Source organism: Brienomyrus brachyistius, chromosome 7 (genome assembly GCF_023856365.1).
Source record: "Brienomyrus brachyistius isolate T26 chromosome 7, BBRACH_0.4, whole genome shotgun sequence".
NCBI lineage: Eukaryota > Metazoa > Chordata > Actinopteri > Osteoglossiformes > Mormyridae > Brienomyrus > Brienomyrus brachyistius.
The window spans coordinates 4,220,486-4,246,932 of NC_064539.1; the positions used below are offsets into that span (position 1 = coordinate 4,220,486).

Sequence of the window (26,447 nt, forward strand, 5' to 3'; positions counted from 1 at the left end):
AACAAGTCTGCACATACATGCACACGCATTTACATGTATGTGACAGTTTTATTACCTTGTATATAGTCTGTAGGCAAACAACCCTAACGATTTTGCAGCTAATTTTAGCTTTATAATGGAATAATATAGATTTGCCGTAAGATTTCATAGTTTGATAGCGTGAGTGTTAGGCCAAATGCATGAGAGGTGACAACCATGTGATTATGATAAACAAATATTTTTTTATTTATGTATCTTTGGTTTGCTGCTGTGAAACTATATCGTTGTTAATTTTTCCATTATTTTCCTGGTAAGCCAGTATAAGATGTATAGTTTGAAAAGTCAGCTCATACGAAACATCGGTTATTGAATACGTGTCCTTGCATTTTATTTTGTTTCGCCTTTAGCTGCTTTTTCCCTAATAAAGGAGTCAAACGTACTACGTCCGAAAGGCCGTGCCGCTCTCTCACCAATCGGGCGAGCCGCTGTCACGAGGTAGACCTGCCCCATCTGCGTGCTTGCAACCAGCTCAGTATTGGTTCCCCCCACACGCCATGCCGCACTTTATAGCCCTTAATGTCGCTAGGCAGTGGGCCTTAAGGAAGACCTTCATTTTAGCCAGTTATCGACAGTCGAGGACTATGTCAACGCTCCTGATCAATCAGCCTAAATACTCGTGGCTGAAAGAACTGGGCCTGAAAGAGGAAAATGACGGCGTGTATAATGGGACCTGGGGAGGCAAGGGAGAGGTAAGAGGAGATAAGCCAGCTAGCCGTGTTTCTAAATATAAATCGAAAAATGGCTGCAAGAATTGCCTGCTACGTTAGCGTCATGCATCGTAAAAAGTTGACGAATTATTTTATAAGGCAAAATGTTAATATGCCCGTAGAATATTTATTGGAAATTTAACTTATCTCCAAATAAAACATATGCTTCAGTTTTGCGTGGATAAATGCATACTATGTGGAACAGGAGAGCTTTTTTAATAAACTGCACAAATTTTTCATGGAGGGTCAACAATGAAAGTGGCAACTTTGCACAGGCTCTCGCCATAGCCAAGCTAGAACAAAAGGATCGGTCAGATCAGACAAGTTCAAATTCAACTGTAGAGGCATATTCGCTAGACTGAGTCTTAGCTGATGATTTATCCGGAGGGTGCATACTCTACGAGTATGTGGAGCAGGCGGCACTTTTAACCACGTACCAACACCGTCCATGTGAATAATTACCTGTTAAGACATCTCAGGACCATCTCTCTAGGTTACTGAAAACATCCAAGAAACCACTACGTATATAGAGCGACTGATTAAAAAGTTATTTGGACGTTGAAGCTTCCATACAGCACATACTTGTATGCATCCCTTAAATGATGCACTCTTAAATGGGAATGAAAATGGCTTATTTCTCTAGTTTGCGGAACATTATTTTAGCATTATTGGCAAGGTAAATTGTGCTGTCTTAATAACCATGCATTACGCATATCCTCTTCAAAATTTATCTTTAAATGATAAAAATCATTGCAATACCGTGTTCGCAGGTCGTCACTTCATATTGCCCAGCCAACAATGAGCCGATTGCCAGAGTTCGCCAGGTAAATACCTCAACTGCGTATGGCTTGCAGTTTGCTTTTTTTATCATTGCAAATCAACTTGATTGCGGTTTATGGTAACTTAATATGAAGTGCTTTTCAAAAAATATTTAAGGCGACCATGGCAGAATATGAAGAAACTGTGCAGAAGGCCAAGGAGGCCTGGAAAATCTGGGCAGATGTGAGTAAATTATGTCTTGTGATCCAAGGAGTAATACCCCATAAACTGACATTTAAAAAATTGGAGCTTACGCAGATCCATTGTTCCTAAAAGTCTGTATTCTCATCTTTCTTTTCAAATCTCAGATTCCAGCACCGAAACGAGGGGAGATCGTGCGGCAGATAGGAGATGCACTGAGGAAACAGATTAAAGTCCTGGGGAGCTTGGTAGGAACCCTACCCTCCATGACAGTTTTGAAGAGAGCTCTAAATGATTTGCTTTTACAGCTTTTTGCATCCTTTTTATAGCATAACTTTGCTAAAGCTTAAATTCATGCACTGGGAGTCTTATTTGCAATATGAATCTGTGTTTAACTTTTTCAACGATGAAGCATCTCCATCATGTGGAGGCCCTGACATCCCATTTCCTGCCTGTGATGGCACTTTGGTTACAGGTGTCCCTGGAGATGGGTAAGATCTACGTGGAGGGCGTCGGAGAGGTGCAGGAGTACGTCGACGTGTGTGACTACGCCGTCGGCCTGTCACGGATGATTGGTGGCCCTGTGCTCCCCTCGGAAAGTGGGTGTACAGTTTGTCACCTTAAGACTCTGCATGCACATTGATGTGTCTGTGCAGTATTTGTGTGTTTGTGTGTTTTTTGGTACTAAGGCAGCTCTTAAAATAAACTCGTCTCCAGGACCTGGCCATGCTCTGATTGAGCAATGGAACCCAGTGGGGCTTGTAGGCATCATCACGGCCTTCAACTTCCCCGTGGCTGTGTACGGCTGGAACAACGCAATTGCGCTCATCTGTGGCAACGTTTGCCTCTGGTCAGCTACCAACCCCCCCTGCCCCCCCCAACACCCGTGGCTCCTATGTGTTGTATTACTGTTGTGCTTTGCCCCCTGCAAACGTGTTGACGATTGACTTTGGTGCCTGATATAGATGGCCTTATTCTCTTGAACTGTGTTGTAACACTTTTGCTAAATAGTATTTGACCTGTTCGCATGCCATTTAACCCAAATCATTAACAAACCGTCTGTACAGCCAACTCTTGAAAAGCCCTCTTTGTTTGAAGTAGTATGGATGTGCCAGTAATATTAGCAAAAAGGGATTTCTCTTACAAACACTGTTTCTGCAATACTACCTGACGTGTCCATGCTTGCCTCCTTAGGAAAGGGGCCCCCACAACACCTCTGACCAGCGTCGCGGTGACAAAGTAAGTGTGGACCACCTGCTGCTGATTGTTCTCATTTCGGTGACAGGTGACTGGGTCCTGCAGCCAGACTTCTCATGGACTTTGTACGAAAACGGCCAATAAAAGTCCAAAACTCTCATTCTGAACCAATAGCGGTGCCAGAAGTAACAGCGAGGTTGGGCCGGCGGAATGTTGGGTGGGCCAGTCCCATAACGGTACACTTGGTGACAAAATCACACTACAAACTACAATATTTTTTGTCAGTTTTGAAATGACTAGTGGCATTACTAAGACCAAATAAGCAAAGAAAGAACCATTTGCTCTTCATAGCACATTTCCTCCGGTTGATCTAGCCACACGTACCTGTCAGACACAATCATTTTATCGTACCGTATCGTTGGCCGTGAGGGGGTGGGGCTATGCTCTCCCATCTGGGTGTGGCCAGCACCACCCCCTCCCACCCATGCCATGGTAGATCTGAACCAAATATGCAAAGTGCATAGGATAGATATGCCTAGTTAATCTGCAAACCAATTCTAGCTACCTCTGGGTGCGGTGTGGCAGAGAGCACAGCGTCGTTAATAAGTAAGGTTCGGGTAATGTCATGAGGCCCCTGCAGCAGCTGGGTATTCTGAGAACTCCTCGTACCATTTGAGCTTCCAAAGCCGAAAGTATCACCAAAGTATTTTATATTAGGAGGGTTAAGGAAGAGCTTTTGGTCACCGTAGCGCATCCATTAGTGCTTCGGGGTCTTTTTGTGATACTTAGCCCTTGAGCATCTTTTGTGCTATTTCGAGAGCAGTATGGCTCACCACGTTGAGTATAGATGTTCATACTGGGGGGCTGATGCTGGACCCACTGGACTCTCCTCATTTCTTCCTGTACTTGGTTGTGTCTCTCATCTTACAGAATCGTGGCAGGGGTTCTGGAGCAGAACAACCTTCCTGGAGCCATCTGTTCCATGACCTGCGGCGGTGCCGACATTGGGTGAGTCTCGCACGTTGGTGTAGGCAGGTTCTGTAGCTTCCAGAGGTGGGGTGGGGGTTCCTCCAAAAGTTCCTTATGTTAAGTATTCTTATGTTACGTGTGTAACATAGAGGTTACGGTCACAGCATATAACCCATAGTACCATGCAATACTACTGATTATGGTCATTATCTTGCAGTAATGCCACACCTCCCAACCATGTCCAATATTCCTGTTATACTTTCGACTGAGTATTGTGTTTTTGTATTTCTGCATTGTTATATGCAATTTGTTTGTTTATATAGTTTATATTAAAGGCTCTGCAGGATTGATCCAAATGACATCTCATTGCACTTGTACATGGTATGCTTAGATTTAAGCATACTGCCCCGGCCCCTGTAATAAGGACTCGCAGTAGATTATGGTCAGGATTTATTATATGTTCTAGCTTGTAACATTAATCTATTGTTCCGGCACCAGTGACAAGTCCAGTTGTGATAACGAATGAAATTCATTTCTTTGAGATGAATCTATCTCAACTGATGTGTTGATGGGAAGGATTAAATATGGTTATGAGATCCATGCATCAACCTTCCAACCACTAATCTTTGTCAGAGTTGTGTAGGAGCCTAGAGCACACAGCACAGGCCTAGAAGTCGGGCTGCACCCTGGAAGGGATGTTAGTCTAAACAGTGGTTCTCAAAGTCAGTCCTCGGGCCCCACTGTCCTGCTTGTTTTCCGGCTGTCCCTGCCCCGCACACAAGTCCCAGCTGTCTTTCAGCTTCTGATTGACTAAACACACCTGATCCAGGTAATCGGCAGTGAGCAGGGCAGGGATAGCTGGAAAACAAGCAGGGCAGTGGGGCCTGAGGACCTAGTTTGAGAACCACTGGTCTAAATGGAGAAATGACTCTGAAAGCCAAGGTGGGTGGGATCACCATACTATGGCAATCACTGATTGGTTTAACTCATTTGTCATTCTGCACCCTCTGTCCACAGGGAGGCGCTAGCAAAAGATGAGCGTGTGGGCCTGGTCTCTTTCACCGGCAGCACTCATGTGGGGAAGAAGGTGTCCCTGATGGTGCAGGAGAGGTTTGGTGAGTCTGGACTTTTCCATGCAGAAGCTCAGTTGACTGAACAGTAGTCAGGGCCTTAGTATTTACATCACTCCTCTTCCTTCCTGTATCTTAGGCCGTCAGTTGCTGGAGTTGGGGGGCAACAATGCCATTATAGGTACATTTTATTCCGTTTTTTCCATTGGTCGTTCATCATATGACTTTGACGGGGCTCCACTCTACAGACGCTGTACAGAATAATGTTGTCTGACTCTTGGTTTACTCGTGGTTGCATTTGTGTTTCCTCTCTTCTTCCGTCAGTGTTTGAAGATGCAGACCTCAACCTCGTCGTCCCCTCGGCCGTCTTTGCCGCAGTGGGAACCGCGGGTCAGCGTTGCACCACTACGAGGAGGCTGGTAAAATGGGAGGAGTCAGCCTCTGGTCCACCGCACCTTACTGCGTTTCGATGAACTGGTCTGGGGCCAAACAGTATTTTCTCAGGGAGCCTCAACATTAATGTAACACAGATCCCGTGTTGGTGCATCTCTTCCAGATGCTGCACGAGAGCGTTCACAATGATGTCGTGGAGAGAATAGCCAAAGCGTACAAACAAATCCGCATCGGTGACCCCTGGGACCGTGAGTTCATTACCTCTTCTGAACGCCCTTTTCACCTGTGTGGTAACAGACATACTCAATAGCTGTTTTATTGCTGTTGTTTTACTAGAAACTAACAGAGCCTCCTGTCAACCAAGGTGTAACTGAATCAGACGTCAATGGATTAATTCTTTTCTGTAAGCCCCCCTGGCTCACTGGAAGTAATTACATTTATGTGGATCACATGACTGCTTTTCATGCCAACAGCAAACACACTGTACGGACCACTCCACACCAAACAGGCCGTGGAACAATACAAGCAGGCTTTGGATCAAGCAAAACAGCAGGGAGGAACTATTGTGTATGGAGGAAAGGTGAGTGTGTTACACACCAGAACTCTAAGACCTATAAAGTTTAGCATTAACCTTAATGTTAATCCTTTAAATGTGTTTACAAACATTGCCATGACCTCTAGCAGATTGTAATTCAGTGCAAGTTGGTCAGTGTTGGCAACATTCTTCTGTTCTTACCCCCAGGTGATGGACCGTCCCGGGAACTACGTGGAACCTACCATCATAACCGGCCTGACGCATGACGCCCCCATCGTGCAGACGGAGACCTTTGTACCCATCCTTTATGTGTTGAAGTTCAAGGTCAGCACTTGCTTGACCCCAATGCCAGAGTCAAACACGTTACTTTGTCCAGGGGACTGTTTTTTCAGCGCCTCAATGCGTCTTTTCTGTCCCATGGCAGAACGAGGAGGAAGCCTTCGCCTGGAACAATGAGGTTAAGCAGGGGCTGTCCAGCAGCATCTTCACCAAAGACATGGGCCGCGTGTTCCGCTGGCTTGGGTAAGAACAATCATGCTCTAAACCTGGAGTTGGCTTCCTCCTATTGGTTTGGACATTTTCGGATGCAATTTCTCCATTTTGTCTCCTCCAGCCCCAAAGGATCTGACTGCGGGATCGTGAACGTGAACATTCCGACCAGCGGGGCCGAGATCGGCGGCGCCTTTGGTGAGCGGGTCGGCTTGGCGTCACGGTGCCACCGACGCGGTAAATGCTGACTTGTCGGTGATCCTGTGGGTTTATTATTATTTCTTTAAGGAGGAGAAAAACACACCGGAGGTGGGAGGGAGTCGGGCAGTGACTCCTGGAAGCAGTACATGAGGAGGTCCACCTGGTGCGTATTCGGCAGTTAAACATCCAACTCTAAACCAACTTTGAAGCTAATTCGCAGGTCCAATTATTTCAGAAACGTTGACATCACTGGCTGCAAAATGTGTCTCTAAATGACACGGGAGTTTAATTGACCCTTAAATGATTTCCCCCTTATCTGCCCCATGCCCACTCAAATGGACTGTGACCAAGAATGACATGTCACAGACCAAATTACTAACGAGTTTGGCCGTCCGTATTCCTGCAGCACCATCAACTACAGCAAAGACCTTCCCCTGGCCCAGGGAATCAAGTTTGAGTGACGTGATGGAGGACATGCCCTTCACAAGCTGGCAGGACAGCAAAACCCTGGATTATATTCTCACTGAACCGTTTATTTTCTTCATTACTGGACAAATGTGAAATGTGCTCGAACACTAATCATACAAGCCTTTTCCTCAGTACGTCTAACTACATTTGCAGTTTAAGCAGTTTTTTGTTGTGTGTACTGCCTGTAAACCATGGAGTGTGTATTGTCGGATAATTTTGTGTGAGATCTGCCTTCCATTTGCAAGTTCTATACAAATAATCCATGCCTTATCAGGGATGTTTGTAGCTTCCCGTTTGTGATTTTGCACTTAAAAAAAAGTTTTTGAACTGTCATTCGAATGGGAAAAACACTCAAGTATAACATTCCATAGAATGACAGTAAGTCATAATTTTAGTTAAGGGTGCATCCTTGTAGCATGAGCCCCTCAGTCTGTTAGAAATGCTTTGAAAACCAGCTGAACTAGTTGTTCAGCTTAAAAATAAGCCATTAATCAAAGGAAATGTAAAGGTATACAAGTTTTATATGTTCTAGGCTTCAGAAAGTGCAATTCCAGACCAAGATTTTGTTTCAAACAGCCAGTGGAGTACAGGGTGGCACACTGACAGTACTCAGCTGGTTTGTTGAAACACAATCAGTCTGAATTTTGTACATACTGAACCTGAACTTTCCACCTGTTTAAACAACGCTTCTGTGACAAGCTTAAGTCCAAAAGGAGATGCTGTACACCGAGTTCAACCTCTTATCTGAGAGGCATAATCAGGCCGTCCACACCTGGCCTCACCAGAAGGGGCCAGGCTGACTAGCAAGTTCAGTGGCACTAATTTTATTGTGGACATTTCTGTAAAATTCCCTGTGATAGACTGACATTCCATCCAGCGTGTAACCCTGCCCTGTGCAGGCCGGGAGAGGTCATAGGGCGCTCACGCTACCAAACAGCAGTGCTAATTGAATAGACAGATTTCTGGAAAACGCTTCAGATAGTATATGGTTTCATTTTGTCAAAGACTTCGAGGTGTGGCTACATGGATGAATACTGGAGACTTTCCATTATCCTTCTGACTAGAATAATTCCAAAAGGTGTGACCCGCTTTAAAATGAACACTACACATTTCCCATATGTGTGCAATGGACCAAAACAGTACAGAAAAAGCCTGACCAACACGGGAGATGATAAGTTATGCTGGTGCTTGAAGCAGCACACACTGTCCATCTCATACAGACATGATATCTGCCTAAGCTCCATAACTTAAGAGAATCTCAGTTCATAGACAAAATCTATATCACAAGCAACGATACCATGAATCGCCACGTCTGATTTAACAGAATGTGCCAAGTGTCAAAAACTAACGGAATAAATTGTTTCATATACATTACAGTAGATCTATTTATTGCCGGACTCTGTTACACAGATAACTTGGCAAGCAAAGAATGTCCATAAGAAAAGATTAAGAAAATATGCCTGACAGATGACCCCGGCCTCACCCAACCCCTTTTACCGACACTCAGTTAAGGCATTTGAAAATTGGACAGACCAGTGAAAAACAAATTGTCTGTACGGAACACAGTGACACACGCACATGCAAACCCCCCCCCCCCCCCCAAAAGCAGCGCACTAATACAGTGGACATGTTCATTCTGCACACACAAACACCGCAACGCCACTCAATACACCAGTGAAAGAGAATTGATCAAAAAAAGTGCACTTTGAATCACACAAGACTTCCTTTGAGTTCGCAGAAAAGGGGAGAAAAAGCTTCCCGATTTCTTGCAGCTTATCGTTAAGCCGGAAAATTAAGCTGGACCTCACTATTCTTAAAATGGAAACGATATACAAGCTACACAGTACGGATTTCATCTCCAGCGCCGGGATAAGGAGCCGATCAGTAAAGAATCTGAAATCGTTAATGCATCGTAATCTTGAATGAGCGCCGCGTTGGCATGCGGACACACCAGCTACGCGAGTCGACGGTTTTGCTCCCAGGAGGGGGGGGGGGGGGGGGGGGGGGGGGTCTCCGTAAAGAGAGGCTTCATTTGCAGCAGTTACTCACTGCAGAGTCTTGTTTAAACATCTCTTAAAGAGGCGCTTGTGAAAGTGAAAGTAGATTTACTTGTTTGTCCATTGAGTCCTTTTTTATGAACTGGGGAGAGATTTATTGGGTACACAGTGCACTTTTAAGTCCTGAGACAGCTGAAGAGTATGGAAGAAAAATTATTGCACCATTAAAAATTTGTTGTTCACCTTTTAGAGAAAGGCTTGTACTTCTTTTTAAAAGTCAGAGATGCACCCTAACAAACTCTCCAGAGCCCTCCATCCAGTGTTGGCAGAAGAAGAAAACTTCAGGTCTCTTCTAGAAGTTTCTGCAAATTCTTCTGAATCTAGTTTTGAAAATGGGAGACAGGAAAAATAGGTCAGAGAACTGAAAAAGTAAAATGAACATCCTACATTGTTGGTTTTCGCTTTGTGTGTGTGTGTGTGTGTGTGTGTATACACACATTATATACATATACTAAAGTAGTAGGGTCCACTTTTGGATTCAGAACACAGTCATAAAAAAATTGTATAGTAGGATATTTGACCATTTAAAGGGAATAAAGGCTTAATTTCTTCAGAAGATAAAGTAGAAATCTACTTCACATGTTGTTCTCCAGAACTTCCAATAAAAGTTCAATGACGTTTAGATCTGAAGCTTGTGGATTTCATGGAAGGTGTCTGACAGATGTTCATGAAACCGCTGATTTCTCCTTAAAACATGGGAACTACATGAGGGAACAGTGTTTGCACCATGGGCTACACCTGGCCATGCGCAATGGCCTCGTATTGCTAGGCCATAATACAACCATGCAAAAAGCACGGAACCTGATAACGCCCTAGATGACTCGAAACTCCAGTGTTTAACAGCAAACCTCGTGGATTAAAGGTAGACTTTCTGCTGTTAAGGATCCACGTTCTGCGGGCCCCACTGCAGGTTACGGCCCATTTTGCACTGGCCTTAGATGCAAGTGGTTTCCCAACAGCAGCAGCACTTCTGTAAATGCCAGCTTTGAGAACACCAATGCATGCAAATATTCAGCATCTTTCGAATGCTTTTCTGTTACCACATCTCTGAACTGGTGCTACTGGGTAGGGCTGCATGATCACATTATGATTTAATGGTGATTCTATGGCACATGTGCAATAATCACCAGGACTTTAGATGGGTGAAACATTTGTCTAGGAGCCGGCTATACGAACGTTCACTTACACTCACCATTTGGTAAAGCAGATTAGTGGTGCGCCTAAAAGCATACCCTTATGTTTAGTTAATTCGGTTGGTGTAGCCACATGCTACTATTTTGGCAAATCATGAAAGCAATTTACAAGCACTGAAGTGGTGGTGAAGAAAGGGACAGCTCAGCAACCACATCTTTTGAAAGAGGAGGATTAACAAAATGGACGTCGGTGGTGTGGTAGTACTTTTGGGGGTTAAGTCCGACATGTTTGAGATGAGGATACGCTGCATTTATACAGATTACTGACTTTAGGGCGCCACCATACGGCTCTCATTAATATTTCAGGCGTACTACTAATATGCTTACCAAATTGTGGGCGTAAGTAAATGTCTATATAGTAATGAAACACCAATGTCTGGTCAAATGATCTAAAGCCCTGGTGATTATTGCACATACATCATATAATCGCAATGTGATATTGTGCAGCCCTACTGCTCATGAGCTTTGAAGCCTCTGAATGCTGAGCAGATCCCAGCAATTCTCTCTTTCCAAGGCCAAGGATTCTGCTTCTTTCTTCTGGAGGAGGAGGAGGAGGAGGGATCTCCAGATGTTCCCCAGCCAGCTAGGTGATATAATCCTTCCAGGAAATCCTGGGTGTGCCAGAGGACATCTGTCCACTGCCACACGTACTGAACGGCTCTCTTGCACAGCTTTGAAAGTGCTCATCCTCAGCCCTCTTTTATAGCTACTGCTTACTATTAACCAGCATCCAACTTAATGACTCACCTTTGTATCTGTGCTGGTATTTGTAATTCAGTTCAAGTCCTTTTTCACGTGGTGTTTCCGTTATTTCGTGCATGCTATATAAACCAAAACTGCCATTGTTTCCCAAGACCTACTTACGTCATACCTTAGATCGTAAATGCCAGACCTGAGTCTCACACATGCTGGTTAACCGCCATTAATCTAAAACGAGCAGCTCACCTCACGCGAGCCAAAGGCGAGACAGCTTGCTATAAATGACTTACCAATGACTTTCTATTAAAAACAAAAAGAAAAAAAATAATTGGGTTTTACTTGTGCCAACTCCCTTAGGAGCCTCAAGAAGCCATATTTCGTAAACAAAGATTTCCCACAGGGCTTAGGCATGTACCTTTTCTAGCTTGAATAGATTGGTCGACAACTCTCCGTAGATCTCTGCACTAAACTCCGTCTGGGACTTCTGATGCAGAATATTCCTACGACGGAAAGGTTTACAGCTCAAAATGACAGCTTTCAACCATATAACATTTACTCAAGGCTGCAAGAAAAGTCTAGTTAGGAGAGACAAGGCCAGGACGTGGGCTTGAAGGAAAAGGACTTATCTGAAGGATGCCCATTTGAACTGTACGAAGGGTTCTGCTGAAAATGTCAAGCTAAGCACTTAATTTGAATTGTGTCAGGATATTTGTATACAAAGTTGTAACTAAATGGTTGCAGTTTAAATATAAGCAAAAACAGCAGTGGAGAGATTTAGAGGGTTCTTACTCATTGTGTGGAAACTCCGTCAAAGACCTGAGTGAATTCAACCGCTGCTCCAGAGCCACGATCTTAAAGGCCATGTAACATGAGGACAGGACCAGGACACACACTCTGTGGGGAGGAAGAGCATCAACCTCGTCAGGAGTGGCGGTGGGACAGACGCCCGTCCTGGTTCCGCCGAGTGTCAATAGCGATGGCGGAATCTGACTGCCCCAAACTGCCCAAGTTAAACGTTGACGTTGATATTTATACACGTTTAAAAAAAATCCAACTCACAAAAACAAATAGATGAAGAGGAGGGTATTCAGCGAGACAGTCTGTGACGGCTTTTGGTCGTGCGTAGCTGCCATCGCTGGGGCCAAACCTGGGCAGATACACAGTGGACGGCTGGGGGTTTTACAATGACTGGTGTTTGGGTCCCGCGTTGAAGGAAATGGCCGAGGGAACGTACCGTTGCGATGAGGGGTGTGCTTGGGGTCTGGGGTCTGCTGCCGGTGTATATCCGCGTGCACCGCCACCTGGCCGTTGAGGAAATTCTGTGGCAGGCTGGGAAATTCTTAACAATAGGAAAGAGAGAGGGGGGGGGAATTTGATGGAGAGCCTGAACTCGCCAGGCAGGAAATGCCACATGCACCCGCCTGCCCACACATGCCAACTTACTGGTTGTCTGTGTCAAACTTACAAGTGGTTTAAGAAATCTGAAGGATCTTCATTTGTGCAGGACAGGTACGAGGTAAGAGAAGTGGTACAAGGATATACCTGCCATCTTCTCGTAGTCTGGGGTTTGTGATCCAGAACTGCTGCTCTCCAGCATGTCCTGTCTCCGCTGCCGGACCACGCCGTCCAAGTCCGCGAAATCCCCAGTAAAGTCCTGCAAGGAACAGGTTCCATACCTGATTGGTTGGGGACTCAACTATCCTGGACAACAGCAGACAGAACACGCAATGTGGTGTTGGTGGGAGGAGCATGACCATTCAAATCAATCACATGTCCAACCCCCTGCCAATCAACCTAGAGTCTTCACCTTCTTCAAGGTTAGAGAGTGGAATGTTTAAGTTCTTATTAGCTTTAGAAAGGACATGAAAATGGGTACTGACCAGTGGAAGAGATGAGGGTCGAGTGGCTCTGAAACTGCTCTCCGCAGATGAGGGGGCAGGGCTGCTGCCCACGTTCTCTCCCTGGAAACAAGACAGAATGTGCCAGATTAATTCATCCTGCATGGACATCTAGGGCGCAACATCAGCATGGCAAAGCAAAGCAACATCGTCCATCCTAACTGTGTAACATTCACATTGCGACTTGTGATTTGCTGTACATTTAAAAACATGTCTTTACATTCCTCAGGTCTATTTTAAGTCTGGTGCCCCCCCCCCTTTTAGGGGGGAGTTTAAGACAAATAGATCTTGGACTATAATGGAATTTTACAACCACTTAGTCCAGGAACAAAGTTCCCCAACCATAGAACCATTCTAATCAGCAAGAGACGAACTAAAACGGTATTTTAACTCAGAACCACATTTAGATGTGAAAAAGAGTTATATCTGCTCTGGGAACTACTTACGTCTAAATGAACACAGATGGTCTTCAGGAACTTGAAGGTGGTGTCCCGGGACAGGAATGAGACAAAAACGTGCTGCAGACACAGGGTCGGCCGATTAGCACCTCAGATCTTCAGGCAGAGGAGGAGAGGAGCTCAGGCACCTTCACTCACTCACCCGCTCACTGCTGCTGGTGGTGATGACCAGGGCATTTGGCACCAAGATGGCCGTTTTCGTTTTTTTAATGAAGGTAACCAAGAGCACCGGAATAGCTATCTAGATAACAGAGGGGAACGAAAATAGTCAGTGCTGGGGAGTCTTTTTTAACCAGCGGGCTTTCCCACTCACAGAAAAATATGTGTGTCTAAAGTCACACTGGGAAACCTTTGTGATACCTTGGTATCCTTCCCAAAGACTTTGGAATGGAAACAGATCCAGTTTTCAGAGACGTACATCTTTCCCTGGTAAAGAATGTCTTTCTGCAAGGCACAGGTGTAACCTGAAGAGAGAAGAGGCCTAAATTAATACCTTGGATTTCATTCCGCAGGTCCTAATGTCCAACCCCATCTGCCTGCATCACCAGCCAAGCATTCATAAGACAGAAGTGATACATCCCAGCACGCTAAATGAGAGATTTATTCATTACCGGAGTCAGTTTGCCTGCTACCGACAGATTTAACAGAATGAGCAGAATTTAACGGAACAGACGAGACATTTGTAGAGTAAAAAAAAAAGGGTATCAGAGGTTAAACAAGGGGCCTAAAATCCCAAACAGAGATGAAGAGTAGAACCTGAATGTCGACAGTTTACTTACTTTGTCGGAGGAGCTCATCTTTACTGACCTCTTTAAAAAGTTTGTGATACTGGGCATTTGTCTTGGAAAACTGAAAGGGAAATAAAACACTATAGTACACAAACAGAGTGCATCACATATGACGAATATTTACTTGCGTGTACACAAACACAGTCTGCACACAGAGGGTATTAAATATGGTACTTAAACTAAGCACCATCCATGATGATAAAACCCAAAACAGCAGCAACCTGAATATTATATAATTTTATATTCTGTTAAAAAGAATACAATAAAATGATAATTGCTGGGTCTGCTGCAGGTGACATTTTTGTTTAATGATTTTATAGATAAAAAGAGTGGAGCTGATTCTGTTTTATTAAACGAGAGATTGGCCCAGATACCCAAACCGGCGGTATCATGCAGGACAGATCAAAGTCCAAAAAGGTGCATGTGGTGCTGCTGTCCAGTTGGCAAAAGCAACCCTTTGCTTTGCATAGTGACGAACTGTAGGTTTATTAAAACATAATCAGCATGCTTTTAAGGTGATAGATTGCTTAAGCTTTAGTTGTCTTTATTTCACTGGAATCATTTGAAATTCTTTAAGGCTCTCCCTGTCCCTTGAAGAGGAGTAAATTAAATGCAGTTAAACGTGCTGATTAAAGCTGTATTTAAATGCAAATAAAATTATTTATTTACAAATACAGAAAAAGCAAAAAGCTCCAGTCCTCTGAATGAAAACACCAACCTGGGTTGACTGAGATTTCTTCCTCTCCAGCTTGGCTTCATAATCACTTGGACTTTGCAACAAGGGAAGCGGATCGATACCCTTCGACCTTAAAAGGACAGAAAGGGGAAAAAGAATCATATAAGCAAGAATCCCTTGTTGCAACCCTGGTTTTTCTTACAACATGCGCATGGATAATTAAGGACTCAAAACAATTTCATAGTGGAAACCATTAAACACAAATTCCACTTTCAGCTGCTGGACTCTGAATTGGCACCAGAGTTCAGATCAGATCAAAGTGTTGTCACACAGAGCAAAGGGGTAACCTAAAACCTACCAGTCTGGTTATGTAAACCTTGTTCGCATGTCAACATCAGAGCTCTGTACACACAAAACTAAGTCTAGTGTTGTAGGGAGACAGTATCAATTATTATTATTATTGTCAACAGCGTTCAAACTGAGTCTGTATCTTCAGTGTCTACTTGTGTGCACTATATAAACATTTAACATACTACATATCCAATCCGGTCCTCAGGGAACCACAGACAGTCCACGTTTTTGCTCCCTCCCACCTTCTGGCAGGAGCAAAAATGTGGACTGTCTGATAGGGAGCAAAAACATTGACTGATTGGGGAAACACTGCTCCAGTCTTCCCCTGGCCCTGTAGTGGAGTTTAATGCATTTAAGGCTTTGTTTGTCTTTTCTTAAAAAGGAGAGATCCCGGTGTCACCAGATGCTTTTAAAGCCGCACAGTAGGGATGGGGGACCTTACCTAAGAAGTGACGGTTTCTTCCTAATTTCCGAGGTGTCTGGCTCGGTTTCTACTGACACGTCGAGGACAAGGGGGGATTTTCCGCTTCTCTTGAGTCTGTCCTCATTGTCGGCCTCGGAACTGCGTTACAGAATTACTGGGTTTAACTGGGAAATTGAACAGAAGACTAGGTGACACTTGTTCCTCAGTCAGTAAAAAAAAAAAAATATGAGTCGAGGTTGATGTACGGGTTTATGCATCGTGTACAATATGATTAAATATCAGCCCAGGCTATAGTAATTTGGAGAAAAAAATAAACCCGATGCACTTTCATACTTAACATATTTGATACAATTCAAATCACCTCTATATACGGTATACCAATATACCTTTATATGGGCAAAGATTATGTACGCAGGATTTTTTCTAATTTAGGTGAAAAAAAATGCGATTATCAGCGTTTAACGCCAGTGTCAGCTGCGGGTTTAAATGGCTTCCCAGTAAATTACGGTAGCAGTCTGACAGGAATGCGAGAGAAGCCAAAGCATAGTGGTATTTAAAGATCTTATTGCAGTTCCTCTACGTTCAAAAGGCTGTTCCATGTTTGCTCATCAAAACATCAAACATCCGTGATAAACAAACAACAAGCCCGTACAATCAAATGCACGCCTGTTGCGCTTCCTCAAACTGCTTTAAACACCCCGTACTCGGCCCACACACATCAAAGTAAATACATTTAAGATAATCAATTTTAAGTAGTCGTTTGCATTTTTGAAAGTTACGTGCAGGTCGATGGAGAAAGAAAACTAATGTCAACCGGATATTTTATTAATGCATGCAAGGGGGCTACGTCCCCGTCCACGGTCGCTCGCTGCGGGTGTACGGCAATCACAAGCAGCCAACATCCGCTGGATAAATCCCGTTTTTTTACCAGATCCGAGGAGGTTTAAATGGCGAAAAACAAAATCTGGAATCGCCGACAAGCGGCAGCACCAGGCGCTACCGCAGACAAAGGATAAACTACAAAGACCAAGGTTTGCAAACCGGCGTCAAAAAGTAGCGATTTTAGGCCTCATCGTTACAGTGTAATAATAAAACCACCACCACCCCCCAAAAAAAAGTTTGCAAAGCGGACGTACTTTGAGTGAATCCCTCTGGCATCCCTCCTGGTCGTCTTAGCGGATCTCGCCTCATCCGGTGTATGGGGCGATGCCGTGGCCGCCTGCAGCTGCTCGGTGATCAGCACCATGTCGCCGGGCACTGGCCGCTGCCCCAGTCTCCCTCATTTGCGTCCGACCCTAACCCTCCCCCGCCAAGCGTCCTCTGAGCCGGAGCTCTTTCACCGCCCCGAAGTTAAAACCCTGTGGGGGGAGGGACGAGCTTCCCAGGAAACTTCACGCACTACAGGCAAATAGTACGCATTTAACGCCTCCCCCCCGTTACCTGCTTTCCTTCTCTTTCTTTTTTGGTTATCTGCAGTACAGGCTTTAGCTCTGTGATTAAATATGAATCAGCCGGGTAACGTTACTTGCCGCAGCGTTTGCCAGGGAATTACCTACAGCTCAGTAACTGGATAGGCCGATTACTGTGAATTCAGATAAGGTTTTGTTGGATTTACCAACCAACGTTTTTCTGTTACATGTGGCCTTAAATCATGGGGATAGATTAAAAGCAGATAATGTTAAGCCTTATGTCACAGAAATCGTTTAATAGTTTTACAATGACATGCATATTATTCACTTGTAACTGTTAAAGAAAATTGCCTCCCTGTTTTATAAAGTATATATTCAAGTGTTTATCCAGCAATATTTACCAAAACCAGTTAGTCCCACCCACCTTTTATAGTTAGTTATACAATGTCAGTTCTCTTCCTGGAATTATACATATAGTCTGAAACAACCTGGTCAAAACTGCTTAACTACTACGCCCCCTGCTGTATGTCATAAATGAAAATCGCGATGTAATTGCTCTGTAAAATTTTATTTGGTGAGTGCTGCATCATCGGGAAATATTGGAAATCGCCCGTCAAGCTTCTCAATGTAATTTTCGGGCGATCTGAAGGTTTGATAAACGTAAATACAGACCTAACTGACGTAGTTCAAGCTTTGCTTATTCAGCATAATATGATAACTCAAGGTCACAGAGCAGTTAGTCAATAGCTCCGTCAGACTTTTCCTGATAATGGCAGAACGACATAAATTTTCGTCACCTGTTAAGTTGCTTGAGAATTATTATGTTGCCCATAAGAAATGTTTTTTTCACATGCTACTCTTGTATTAATGACAATTATTTTGTATGCTACTTTTGAACGTATCCGGTACTATTCAGTTATTTCATTGGAGTCAGGGTCTTGAGAGTGGCTGGAAAGATATTAATCTTTACGGTAAACGTTATCTACGAGCCACTCGGTGTTGTGAAGCTGAAATACCGTAAATATAGTAATACGATGGCCCTCCCCTTTCGACAGAAAAATAAATCCGAAATCCGCAGCAACAGGAATTTGAGAGGACAGAATAGAAGTTTTACTGTTTATCGGACTGTAATCTAGATTAACTGTGTGGTTAGCACTGTTAATTATCAAATACCTATGGGAACAGGGTTCGAGTCTCTGTCTCGTTTCCTCCAGGAATTCCGGTCCACCCGCAGTCTAAAAACATAGGAGTTACCTGGGCGTGCATGTGTAAGTGGATGGACCCTGGATAGGACAAGCGGTTACAGAAAATGGATGGATGATGGAAGTCAAATAAAGAAAGAAAGAATGGACAACAGCTGTGAGCTGAATCACCCCCAGCTATGAGCTGTTGAAAAAAGTCTTTTGGTTGACTAACCACAGGTCACATGTTTCCCTAGTGAAGCTTTTCCTAGTAAGTTTCCAGTCCTCAGAAACCCAGTCTACTGGGAAGGGGAATGGCTGTGTAAAGGAGGGGTACTATCTGGCTTCCAGGCTATGGGATAAAAGTGGAAAGAGTCTTAAACACTTTAGTAACATATTCTTCATGAAAAAGAGATAATCATTTGAGCTGAATTAATAATGACCCAGAAAAGCAACCTGATCAGTCAGCCACATCGAATGACAGGCTTATAACAATATAACTTTTTCTGCATTTGTTTTTCTGCCAGGGATTGAAAAGTGTTTGTCTCTCCAGTGCCCACCTTGACTTCACTACATTTCTTCCATTGTCTGTCCTCTGGCTCTCAGTCACCGGGACTGGAGACGACTGAGTGTAGAAAGAGTCCATATCAGTAGCCAGAGTTTTGTTAAGAGTGGGCTGACAAGTCAAGGGACTTTTGTCACAAAGCTAAGTCTTTGTGACTGTCCTGCACATTTGCAGTTTTCAGAGTTTGAGGGCTACTAGTTCTGAATGACAACCAGTTATGGTCGTCTGTGGTCATCGCTGGTTTGCACTGATACCCATAGGGTTTAATAAATCCCAGCATATTTTTTTTCCTACAATAAAAACAATCCTCAATACTGTAATGTATTGCACTCTGGCCTCACATCCAAACTTCTCAACAGACTAGAGTATGTTCAGAACTCTGCTGCCCGTATACTTACACATTCGAGAAAAACCTTCGCATCTCTTCCTTTCTTCATCGTTGGTAGAATAAAATCTAAAATGTTACTGATCGCCCACAAAACCCTCCATGGACTTGCCCTTCAATATCTGTCTGATCTTCTTCTTCCTTACACTCCATCCCACACACCAATATGCTTGGGCTCCAACCTTATTCCTGTACTTAAATTCAGATTATCCTCTATGGGTGGCAGGGCGTTCAGTGTCACGGTACCTATGTTCTGGAATGCACTTCCTCGCCGTCTGCGAAAGGTGAAGTCTGTTAACATCTTCAAGCTCCAGTTGAAAACTCATTTATTTCAGGAATGCTATTATGTCTCTACCAATACGTAATATTCTCATTGATGTTTTGCTGTTGCTGTTACTTTATTGCATTGCATTGTATCTGTCTGTATTGTAAAGTGTCCTTGAGTGTGAGAAAGTCCACACACCAAAGCCAGGGTGAGGTTTTCATCCCACAACTTAAAAGGTGTGAGACCACTACACCACCATACTACCTGATTTAATAACATTTAAGCATTACATTAATGTTATGGATTGTGTTTGTGGTTCTGTGCAGGAAAGCCCATAAGATATGTTCACACCCACAAGCTTAAATTGCCCATGAAATTGCAAATACATATAACTTAACCTCTTTAGTCATCTGGTTAAAATAGGATGTTGTTTTTAAAATGTTTCTTCAAAGATAATTTATAATCCCATAATACTCTTATTATATACTGACCGAATGTGTCATTCTTTAAGAAGCATAGTAGATGGAGTGACTTAATTGTGAAACACTGTGTTCCATGGCCTGTCCCTGTAGCCACAAAATATCCTTATCTAGGTCTCCAGTCCATAAAAATACGCGTACACACTATGGGTAGCAACTAATTCACTTAACGACGTGGGAACAAGTGAACGCCGTGGGAGCACGCAAGCGCACAAGTAGCTGTAGCTGATAACGCTGGAGATGTGAGTCTGCAACGCCATCCAGCGGGTACTGGGGAAATGTTTATGCCAAGTTCCGGAAACTCACTCTACCAATAGATGGCGACAAAGACAACACAATGATAAAAAATAACCCCCCAATACTCTCAATGTTTCCAAAACGGAAACGCTTTCCAGGTAAAGCGACTTTAGAAGGAAATAAACTAATCAATCTGAGGATGTTTCATCACTGGGGCATAGCAATGGCAGCTATATTGTTTTATTTTGTATTATATACTGTGTATATATGTCTATATATAAAATTAATTAGCTAATGGCTGTTGTAATAATATGCAGTCCATTACTGCAACGTCACGCATCACCATTACACGTTTTCACATGGCCACGTATGTGCCAGGTTAAGTCGATCTGCTGTTCTGCCGCTGGTTTGAATAAGCTGGTAACAAGTAACATCTTTAAAGTGAAACAATAAACACACATTGGCTGGTATTTACATTCTATTTGGTAATTTCAACACTTAATATGCGGAACTTGCACATCATTTACAGCCTAAAAACGGATGCCACGGCAGAGTATTTTAATTGTCTATTTTAGGATTTAAAAAGAAGCGAGACAGATAAATTATGATTCTTAAGTGATAGTGTCTACCTCACTTCCCTTTCGGAAGTAGGTCTATTTAAAACCACTTAACTTTCAGCGATGTTTTAGATTAACTGCGCGACTTCTGGCAGATAGGTGCCGCTGTAGCAAGTTTCAGCGGCACAATTAAAGAAAAAAGAACGGAGGGGGGGGGGGAGTCTGTCAGAGTTCATTTAGTACCGAGGGAACAATGCTGAAACTGGCAACGTAAGCTGCACCAGACCGGACCGCCATTAATCATGGCTGACAAGGGATGGGGGGGTTAAGGCGGGGGGGGGGCTGAAGCTGCCAGCGCACTCTGTTAGTGATTATAGTGCCGGGTCTGGCGAGAGGGGGGGTGGAGGAAAAGAAAGGTTCGTTGAAGCCTGTTTTCAGTTCAGAAGCAGCCGCGCTCTGCGGTCGGAGCTGCGAACACCCGACCCGCGGCAGTAATAATAACCGGGATCGGCGTTCAGCCGCCTGCGCTTCTTAATGAATGCGTGTGTGTGCTCGCCCTGTTTTCACTGGAAGGGCCACCCAGAGCTCCCGGCCGGGCCCATCTTAAATCATGACCACTTCCTGAGTTCCTGCTGTCACTCTGTGGTCGGGGCCTCTGGGATGCCTGCGTTTCTCCATCGGGTGTCTGCATAATTGTACAGCAGCGCGCGATTGTTACACAGTTCAGTTCTGAAATGGCTGAAATGCAGGGAAGAGTAAGAGATGAATTCAGAACAGTGTTACAGAATACAGTGTAACATTTCAAAGTGTACAGACCAACGTATAGATTCGGAATTTAGATATAAAACATTGAGTAACACAATACAGTATACCACTCCAAAATGTAGATTCACTACAGTGTACCACTCCAAAATATAGATTACTGTATATGTACAGTACAGTTATAGAATATAGTACAGTATAGCACAAAACAGTATAACACACCTAATTTTGGCTTCCGCACAGTGAAACACTGCAGACTGTAGACACACCACAGTGTGACACTCCACAGTGCAGACAAAATACAGTGTAATATTCCAAAGTATAAATAAAATACAGTGTAATACACCAAAGCACAAAGCAAAGTATAACACTCTGGAGTGTAGACACAATATAGTGTAACACTCCATAGTGTAGCATTCCAAACTGTAGACACAACACAGTGTAATACAACTATTTGTGGATTTGGCACAGTGTAACACACTTAAGTGTTGCTTCATGACAATATAAGTTAGTCTCAGTACACCGAGCACACCGATCTGTAAGCTCAGTTCGGTTTAACGCAGTCCCAGGAAGCCTCCCTCTGTTCATAGCATGTCGTCTGGGAGCCCGAAGGTGTCCACTTCCTCCCTAACTGGGTGACGTGCCAGCGACTCCACAGCGCATTTGCGTGACACGCCTATTCCTCCGCGTGTTTGTCCCATGAGCGGCGGCGGCGACGGTGGCAGTCATTCTCAGCACTGCTGCTTCTGGAAGAAAGAAAAAAAGAGAGAGGATAGAAGAGAAAGGAGGAAAATGGAGGCTGTGAGTGGAGGAGAGCGGAGCCCCGTTAAGTGCTCTGCTTGAAAGCATGTCAGGCCTCATTAGCTGTCAGTTGTAACAATACTGAACTGGCAGTGAAGAAGGGCTGGAGACTCGCGACCATAAATCACTGGCTGACAGCGCTCTGACAGGCTGGGAACGGTGCACATGCAAGAGGTGCTCTCCCTCTCTCCCTCCCTCTTCTGCTCTCCCTCTTTCCTTCACTCTCTCACACGATGTGGCCCGAATCTCGCGCAATGCGCACACACACACACACATGTAAACGCACCCCGCCAACGATTCCCGAGAAGTGACACCTCGAGTGTCTGTTCTGTAACGGTGGGGGTGTGCAATTGCTGTCTGTGAGTGTCAGGAAATGAAGAGTTTTAGGCTGTCGTTATGGGTTGCGGGGGGGGCAGGGCTGGGGGCTCCCTGTCTGCCCACGTCCATTAGCCTGACAGCCAGTGGCGTGGATGACATTAGTGGTGGGGGGGGAACAGGGTGTTGGGAGGGGGACCTGGGCCTTTAGGTCATTAATCATGGCCCTAAACATGCAGACAAGGGGCCGGAGGTGGGGGGGGGGGCTACCAAAGGGGCCTGCAGCTGGCCAGCCCTCAAGACATAAGGGATGCTGTCCAGTCACCCTGTCCCCCCACCCTGCCTTTTTTTCTGTTCTTCCACTAACTCCAGCCTCTCCCCTCCATGGCCCCTCTTTGTTTACTAAGCACTTCCAGTTTCTCCTGTTGTATGTGACGTCCCACTTTGATTCCCCCCCCCACCCCCCCCATTCCAAAACGCGGCCATCGTTTTCTGGGATGGATCTTCTCTCCTGCCGCCGCCATCAGCGCGAGACGTGCAGAGCTACTGGTGAATGTCTATTTTCAGCCGGGTTATGTAAACACTCAGCCTCTCGATTCGTCTCCTCTCCCTCTCGTTCGCTCTCTCTCTTTCCCAAGCTCCATCCCTCTCTCCACATCCATCCGTCCCTCCGCCAGCTTCGCATAACTTTTCCATATGGCTGCCGGCCTGCGCTCTCCTCCCAGCGAGATTTACAGCCGCGCGTCTGCCTGTGTGTGCGTGTCTGTGTGTGCCTGCTGCACGCTCGTATATAACAACAAGTTTGGGTAAATAAAAGTGTCCCCTCATGCACTTTCTTCCGCCCGGCTTTTGGGGGGGGGGGGGGGGGCGGGGGGAAGCGAATAGCAGGGAAGGGGTGTCGCCGGTGACTCCGAACAGAGCGGCACGGAGATAAAAGGCACGGGGAGGATGAAAGCAGAATATACGGCCTCTCCAGCAGGCCCCGTGAAATAAATCAGCAGGTTCTGCAGCTGTTCACCATTTATTAGCCTGCCCTCTTTAGGGGGGGGGGGTAGGGAGGCAGTGGTGATTCATGTTCTTTCCCGAAGAGTTATTACAGGAGAGCTGGAAACTGTGTGCCCCGCACCCCTTCACCTCCCCCGCAATTAGTGTGGCCAGATATATTATTATTGTCATTAATATCGGAGGGACCCGGCCAGAGGCTTTCTGTGGAAACTGACAGCATCCCGAAAGCACCACCCCCCCCCCCAACTGAAAAGGGGGCCCAACTGATGATAACTGTATGTGCTGCTGTTTTTTTATGGGTTTGGAGTTGTGGTTTGGGGTGTGTCCTGGAAGTAAGGAGGCTGGGGAGCAGCTCAGCTTCGGGCCATTTTAATAATGATGGAGACGCTCTTCATGTTACGGCGGCGAAGATAATTAAAGAATGTTGAAAAATGATTTTTAAAAAATCCTGTTTGTTTGGTGGATCTCCATACCAGCAGAAGGCGTGTAATCCACTGGAAATACTTGTAAATATTAAAGAAGGACAGGTTTTATATACTCTTACAGACAGCTTCCCTTCTCCACTCTTGCTCTGTCTCTATGGTTTTCAGATGCCACGGCCACTCTCACTTGGGCGCATCTGATTGGTTCCCTCAGTGGTACAACCTGCTCCCACCTGATGGATCTTGCTGAGTGATGTCATCAAGCTGAAGACACTCCTCCTTTTGATATTGGAACCTGTAAGTTCAGATGTCAGGAGAAGCACTATTATTGTACTTCTGAGAAACATTCAAGATGAATAAAGAGCATTTAGCTACGTAGGGCACCCAGTGTGAAGGAGTCTGCTTTTCTGCTAGGATGAAGCACTTATGTTAAGACAGAATAGATCACAATAAATATAGAAATCTTGGCATGGTTGAGGTACCATTATTCAGACAAATGACTGTTTCTCTTTTTATTTACTTGCCTAATATCTGTGCCAGGTTTTCAAGGGGAGCCTTGATGTCGAGTGAAAAGCATCATGGACGCCAAATCCAGGAGAACATCCTGCAAGTGGTGAGGTTGTCACAGGGGTCCGTATTGCCTGTGATTATTTTAACAATCTCCTACCAGGGTACCGCTGGGATCCTACAATGGAAACTGTCCCAGGTTAATATCATCGTGGGTAAACAATCTCTTACAGATGTTGCCTTGCTCCCAGAAGCTATCTACGTACGTCTGGCCAAACTGCTAATGCAGAGGCGGCCTGGAACCGTCCTCCATAACTGCTTATCCGGTCTTGAGTACCTAACGTCATGTTCTACAGCTGAGAAACTCTACAAGCAGTTATTTCTCTACTTTCTTGTGCAGATTTTCCTAGATGTTTTTCACGCCGAGGTGAAACAATTCCCAAATCAATTCCCGACGGGCAGTCAGTTAATTACAACCAATTTAGTTCCACTCTTTGCACACCTGTCTGGTTTGGACTCCCTTTAACGTACATCTGGCTGTTTTTTTGGGAGGCCAAAGGGCAGGAGGAAACATCGTGATCATGCACTCATAGGTTTCCAATCAAAGTCCCAGGAGTATTCGTCAATGAGGTAATTATCTTGAATTACTCCTGGAAAAACCTCCAGCTGTAACGAAATCATTCAAAAAATGATGAATACAGTACAGTTGTGTTTGCTTTGGATGGAAGTTTTAGCTAAGCAGCTAAATATAAAAATATACAGCATGCAATTGTCGCCGTGGCGATTTGTGATCCCGACCTCACACACCTGTGATTGGAACCCAGGGGTGTAACCCAGCCTTGCCGGTTCTCCAGGGCTGAGAAGCACGCCTGCTTTTGCTCTTTAATTGCTCTACAGAAGTCACCTCACCTGGTGTTTCAGGTGTTAATCAGCTGCTAATTAAAATGTATTCTCTTACATTTGGCCCCCGAGGAACCTAATTGTACACCAGCCCCCCCCCCTTCCTATTTGCCTCTATTTTTTCTGTTATTATATCGGGCTTGACTCACCTCTGTCTCATTTATAAGCTTTATATACTGAATGAGACGTGCTTTCAGCAGAGACAGGCACTTAACCTGTGATCTGTGTTCTCTCTCTGCGGACGCTGGGGGGGCTTTTAACCCAGCTGGCACCTTTTATTTTATTATTGAAAAACGAGGTCGGGGGTGTCGGTTCGACTGCCCCCGTTTTTATTAATATTGTCCCGTCGCTTGTAGGACTAATGATGCATTCTTATGAATTTATTCATAAAATGATTTTTCTGCTGTCCCGTCTGTCCTGGGTGTGGTTCAGCCAATGGGGTACCGGTCTGTGATCTTTACCCAGAGGGCTCAGACGCTTTACCTGTGATCAGAAAGGTTGTGGGTTCGAACTCCAGGCTCGACAGAATGATATCACCAGCAGGCTCTTTAGTTAGCAGGCTGCTAAATAAATAAAAAGGTATTTCAAGGTTGAAGCAGGACCTAAATCTCCAAATGTGGTGCTGAGAGGCATCAGTTTTACCCACTGAGCCACCTTGCTGCCTTCTATTAAACACGAATAAAGTTTATTGCTATATAGGTTTTTATTATATATATAAGTTTTTGCTGAAACGAAAAACCCTCTGAGGGTATAAAGCCGCAACATTTTGATCTTTCCTTAAATATACCAGCCGCTGTCCATATCCATGTTTGTCGTTCGTATCCCAGTGGGTCCCTGTTCATCCCCATGTTCTGTCTTCACTTCATCCAGGGAGTCGAATCACTTTCTCGTCATCATCCATCTTACATGTTTGATTTATTGGTTACAGTTCATATAAAGTTTGCTGAGTTATCGAGTTACTATTCCTGACTGCGTTAGACATAATGAATTATGGTCAAGGTATGTGGAGGCGGGGGTGTGGCTGCGGATTTATAGTTTATTAAGTTTATTTTTCGTGAAGTTGTTCGTTCATCACCGATTAACCC

The 26,447-nt window shown here is 44.6% G+C and overlaps 2 protein-coding genes and 1 long non-coding RNA gene across 3 annotated transcripts; 2 read left to right on the forward strand and 1 right to left on the reverse strand.

The window, feature by feature from the left end:
* Positions 1 to 478: 478 nt before the first annotated feature.
* aldh7a1 (aldehyde dehydrogenase 7 family, member A1) lies at positions 479 to 7,361 on the forward strand. The gene is made up of 18 exons (XM_049021127.1): positions 479 to 728; positions 1,517 to 1,570; positions 1,683 to 1,748; positions 1,874 to 1,954; positions 2,182 to 2,305; positions 2,424 to 2,556; positions 2,901 to 2,945; positions 3,834 to 3,911; positions 4,890 to 4,987; positions 5,082 to 5,123; positions 5,267 to 5,361; positions 5,499 to 5,583; positions 5,809 to 5,915; positions 6,078 to 6,194; positions 6,295 to 6,392; positions 6,484 to 6,557; positions 6,648 to 6,723; positions 6,967 to 7,361. The coding sequence occupies exons 1-18, from the start codon at positions 534 to 536 to the stop codon at positions 7,019 to 7,021; spliced, it is 1,623 nt and encodes a 540-aa protein (XP_048877084.1). The 5' UTR covers positions 479 to 533; the 3' UTR covers positions 7,022 to 7,361.
* Positions 7,362 to 8,001: 640 nt separating this feature from the next.
* Positions 8,002 to 17,025, reverse strand: LOC125746746 (GRAM domain-containing protein 2B). The gene is made up of 14 exons (XM_049021128.1): positions 16,709 to 17,025; positions 15,591 to 15,710; positions 14,840 to 14,927; positions 14,113 to 14,182; positions 13,694 to 13,797; positions 13,476 to 13,574; positions 13,322 to 13,393; positions 12,858 to 12,938; positions 12,520 to 12,631; positions 12,212 to 12,316; positions 12,037 to 12,124; positions 11,767 to 11,871; positions 11,393 to 11,477; positions 8,002 to 9,405 (listed from the first exon to the last, which is right to left on the reverse strand). Exons 1-14 carry the CDS (start codon positions 16,816 to 16,818, stop codon positions 9,367 to 9,369), a joined length of 1,278 nt encoding a protein of 425 aa, XP_048877085.1. The 5' UTR covers positions 16,819 to 17,025; the 3' UTR covers positions 8,002 to 9,366.
* Positions 17,026 to 22,074: 5,049 nt separating this feature from the next.
* Positions 22,075 to 25,895, forward strand: LOC125746751 (uncharacterized). The gene is made up of 3 exons (XR_007399042.1): positions 22,075 to 22,387; positions 24,124 to 24,252; positions 24,496 to 25,895. It is a non-coding gene; the product is annotated as an uncharacterized LOC125746751 (long non-coding RNA).
* The last annotated feature ends 552 nt before the right edge of the window (positions 25,896 to 26,447 follow it).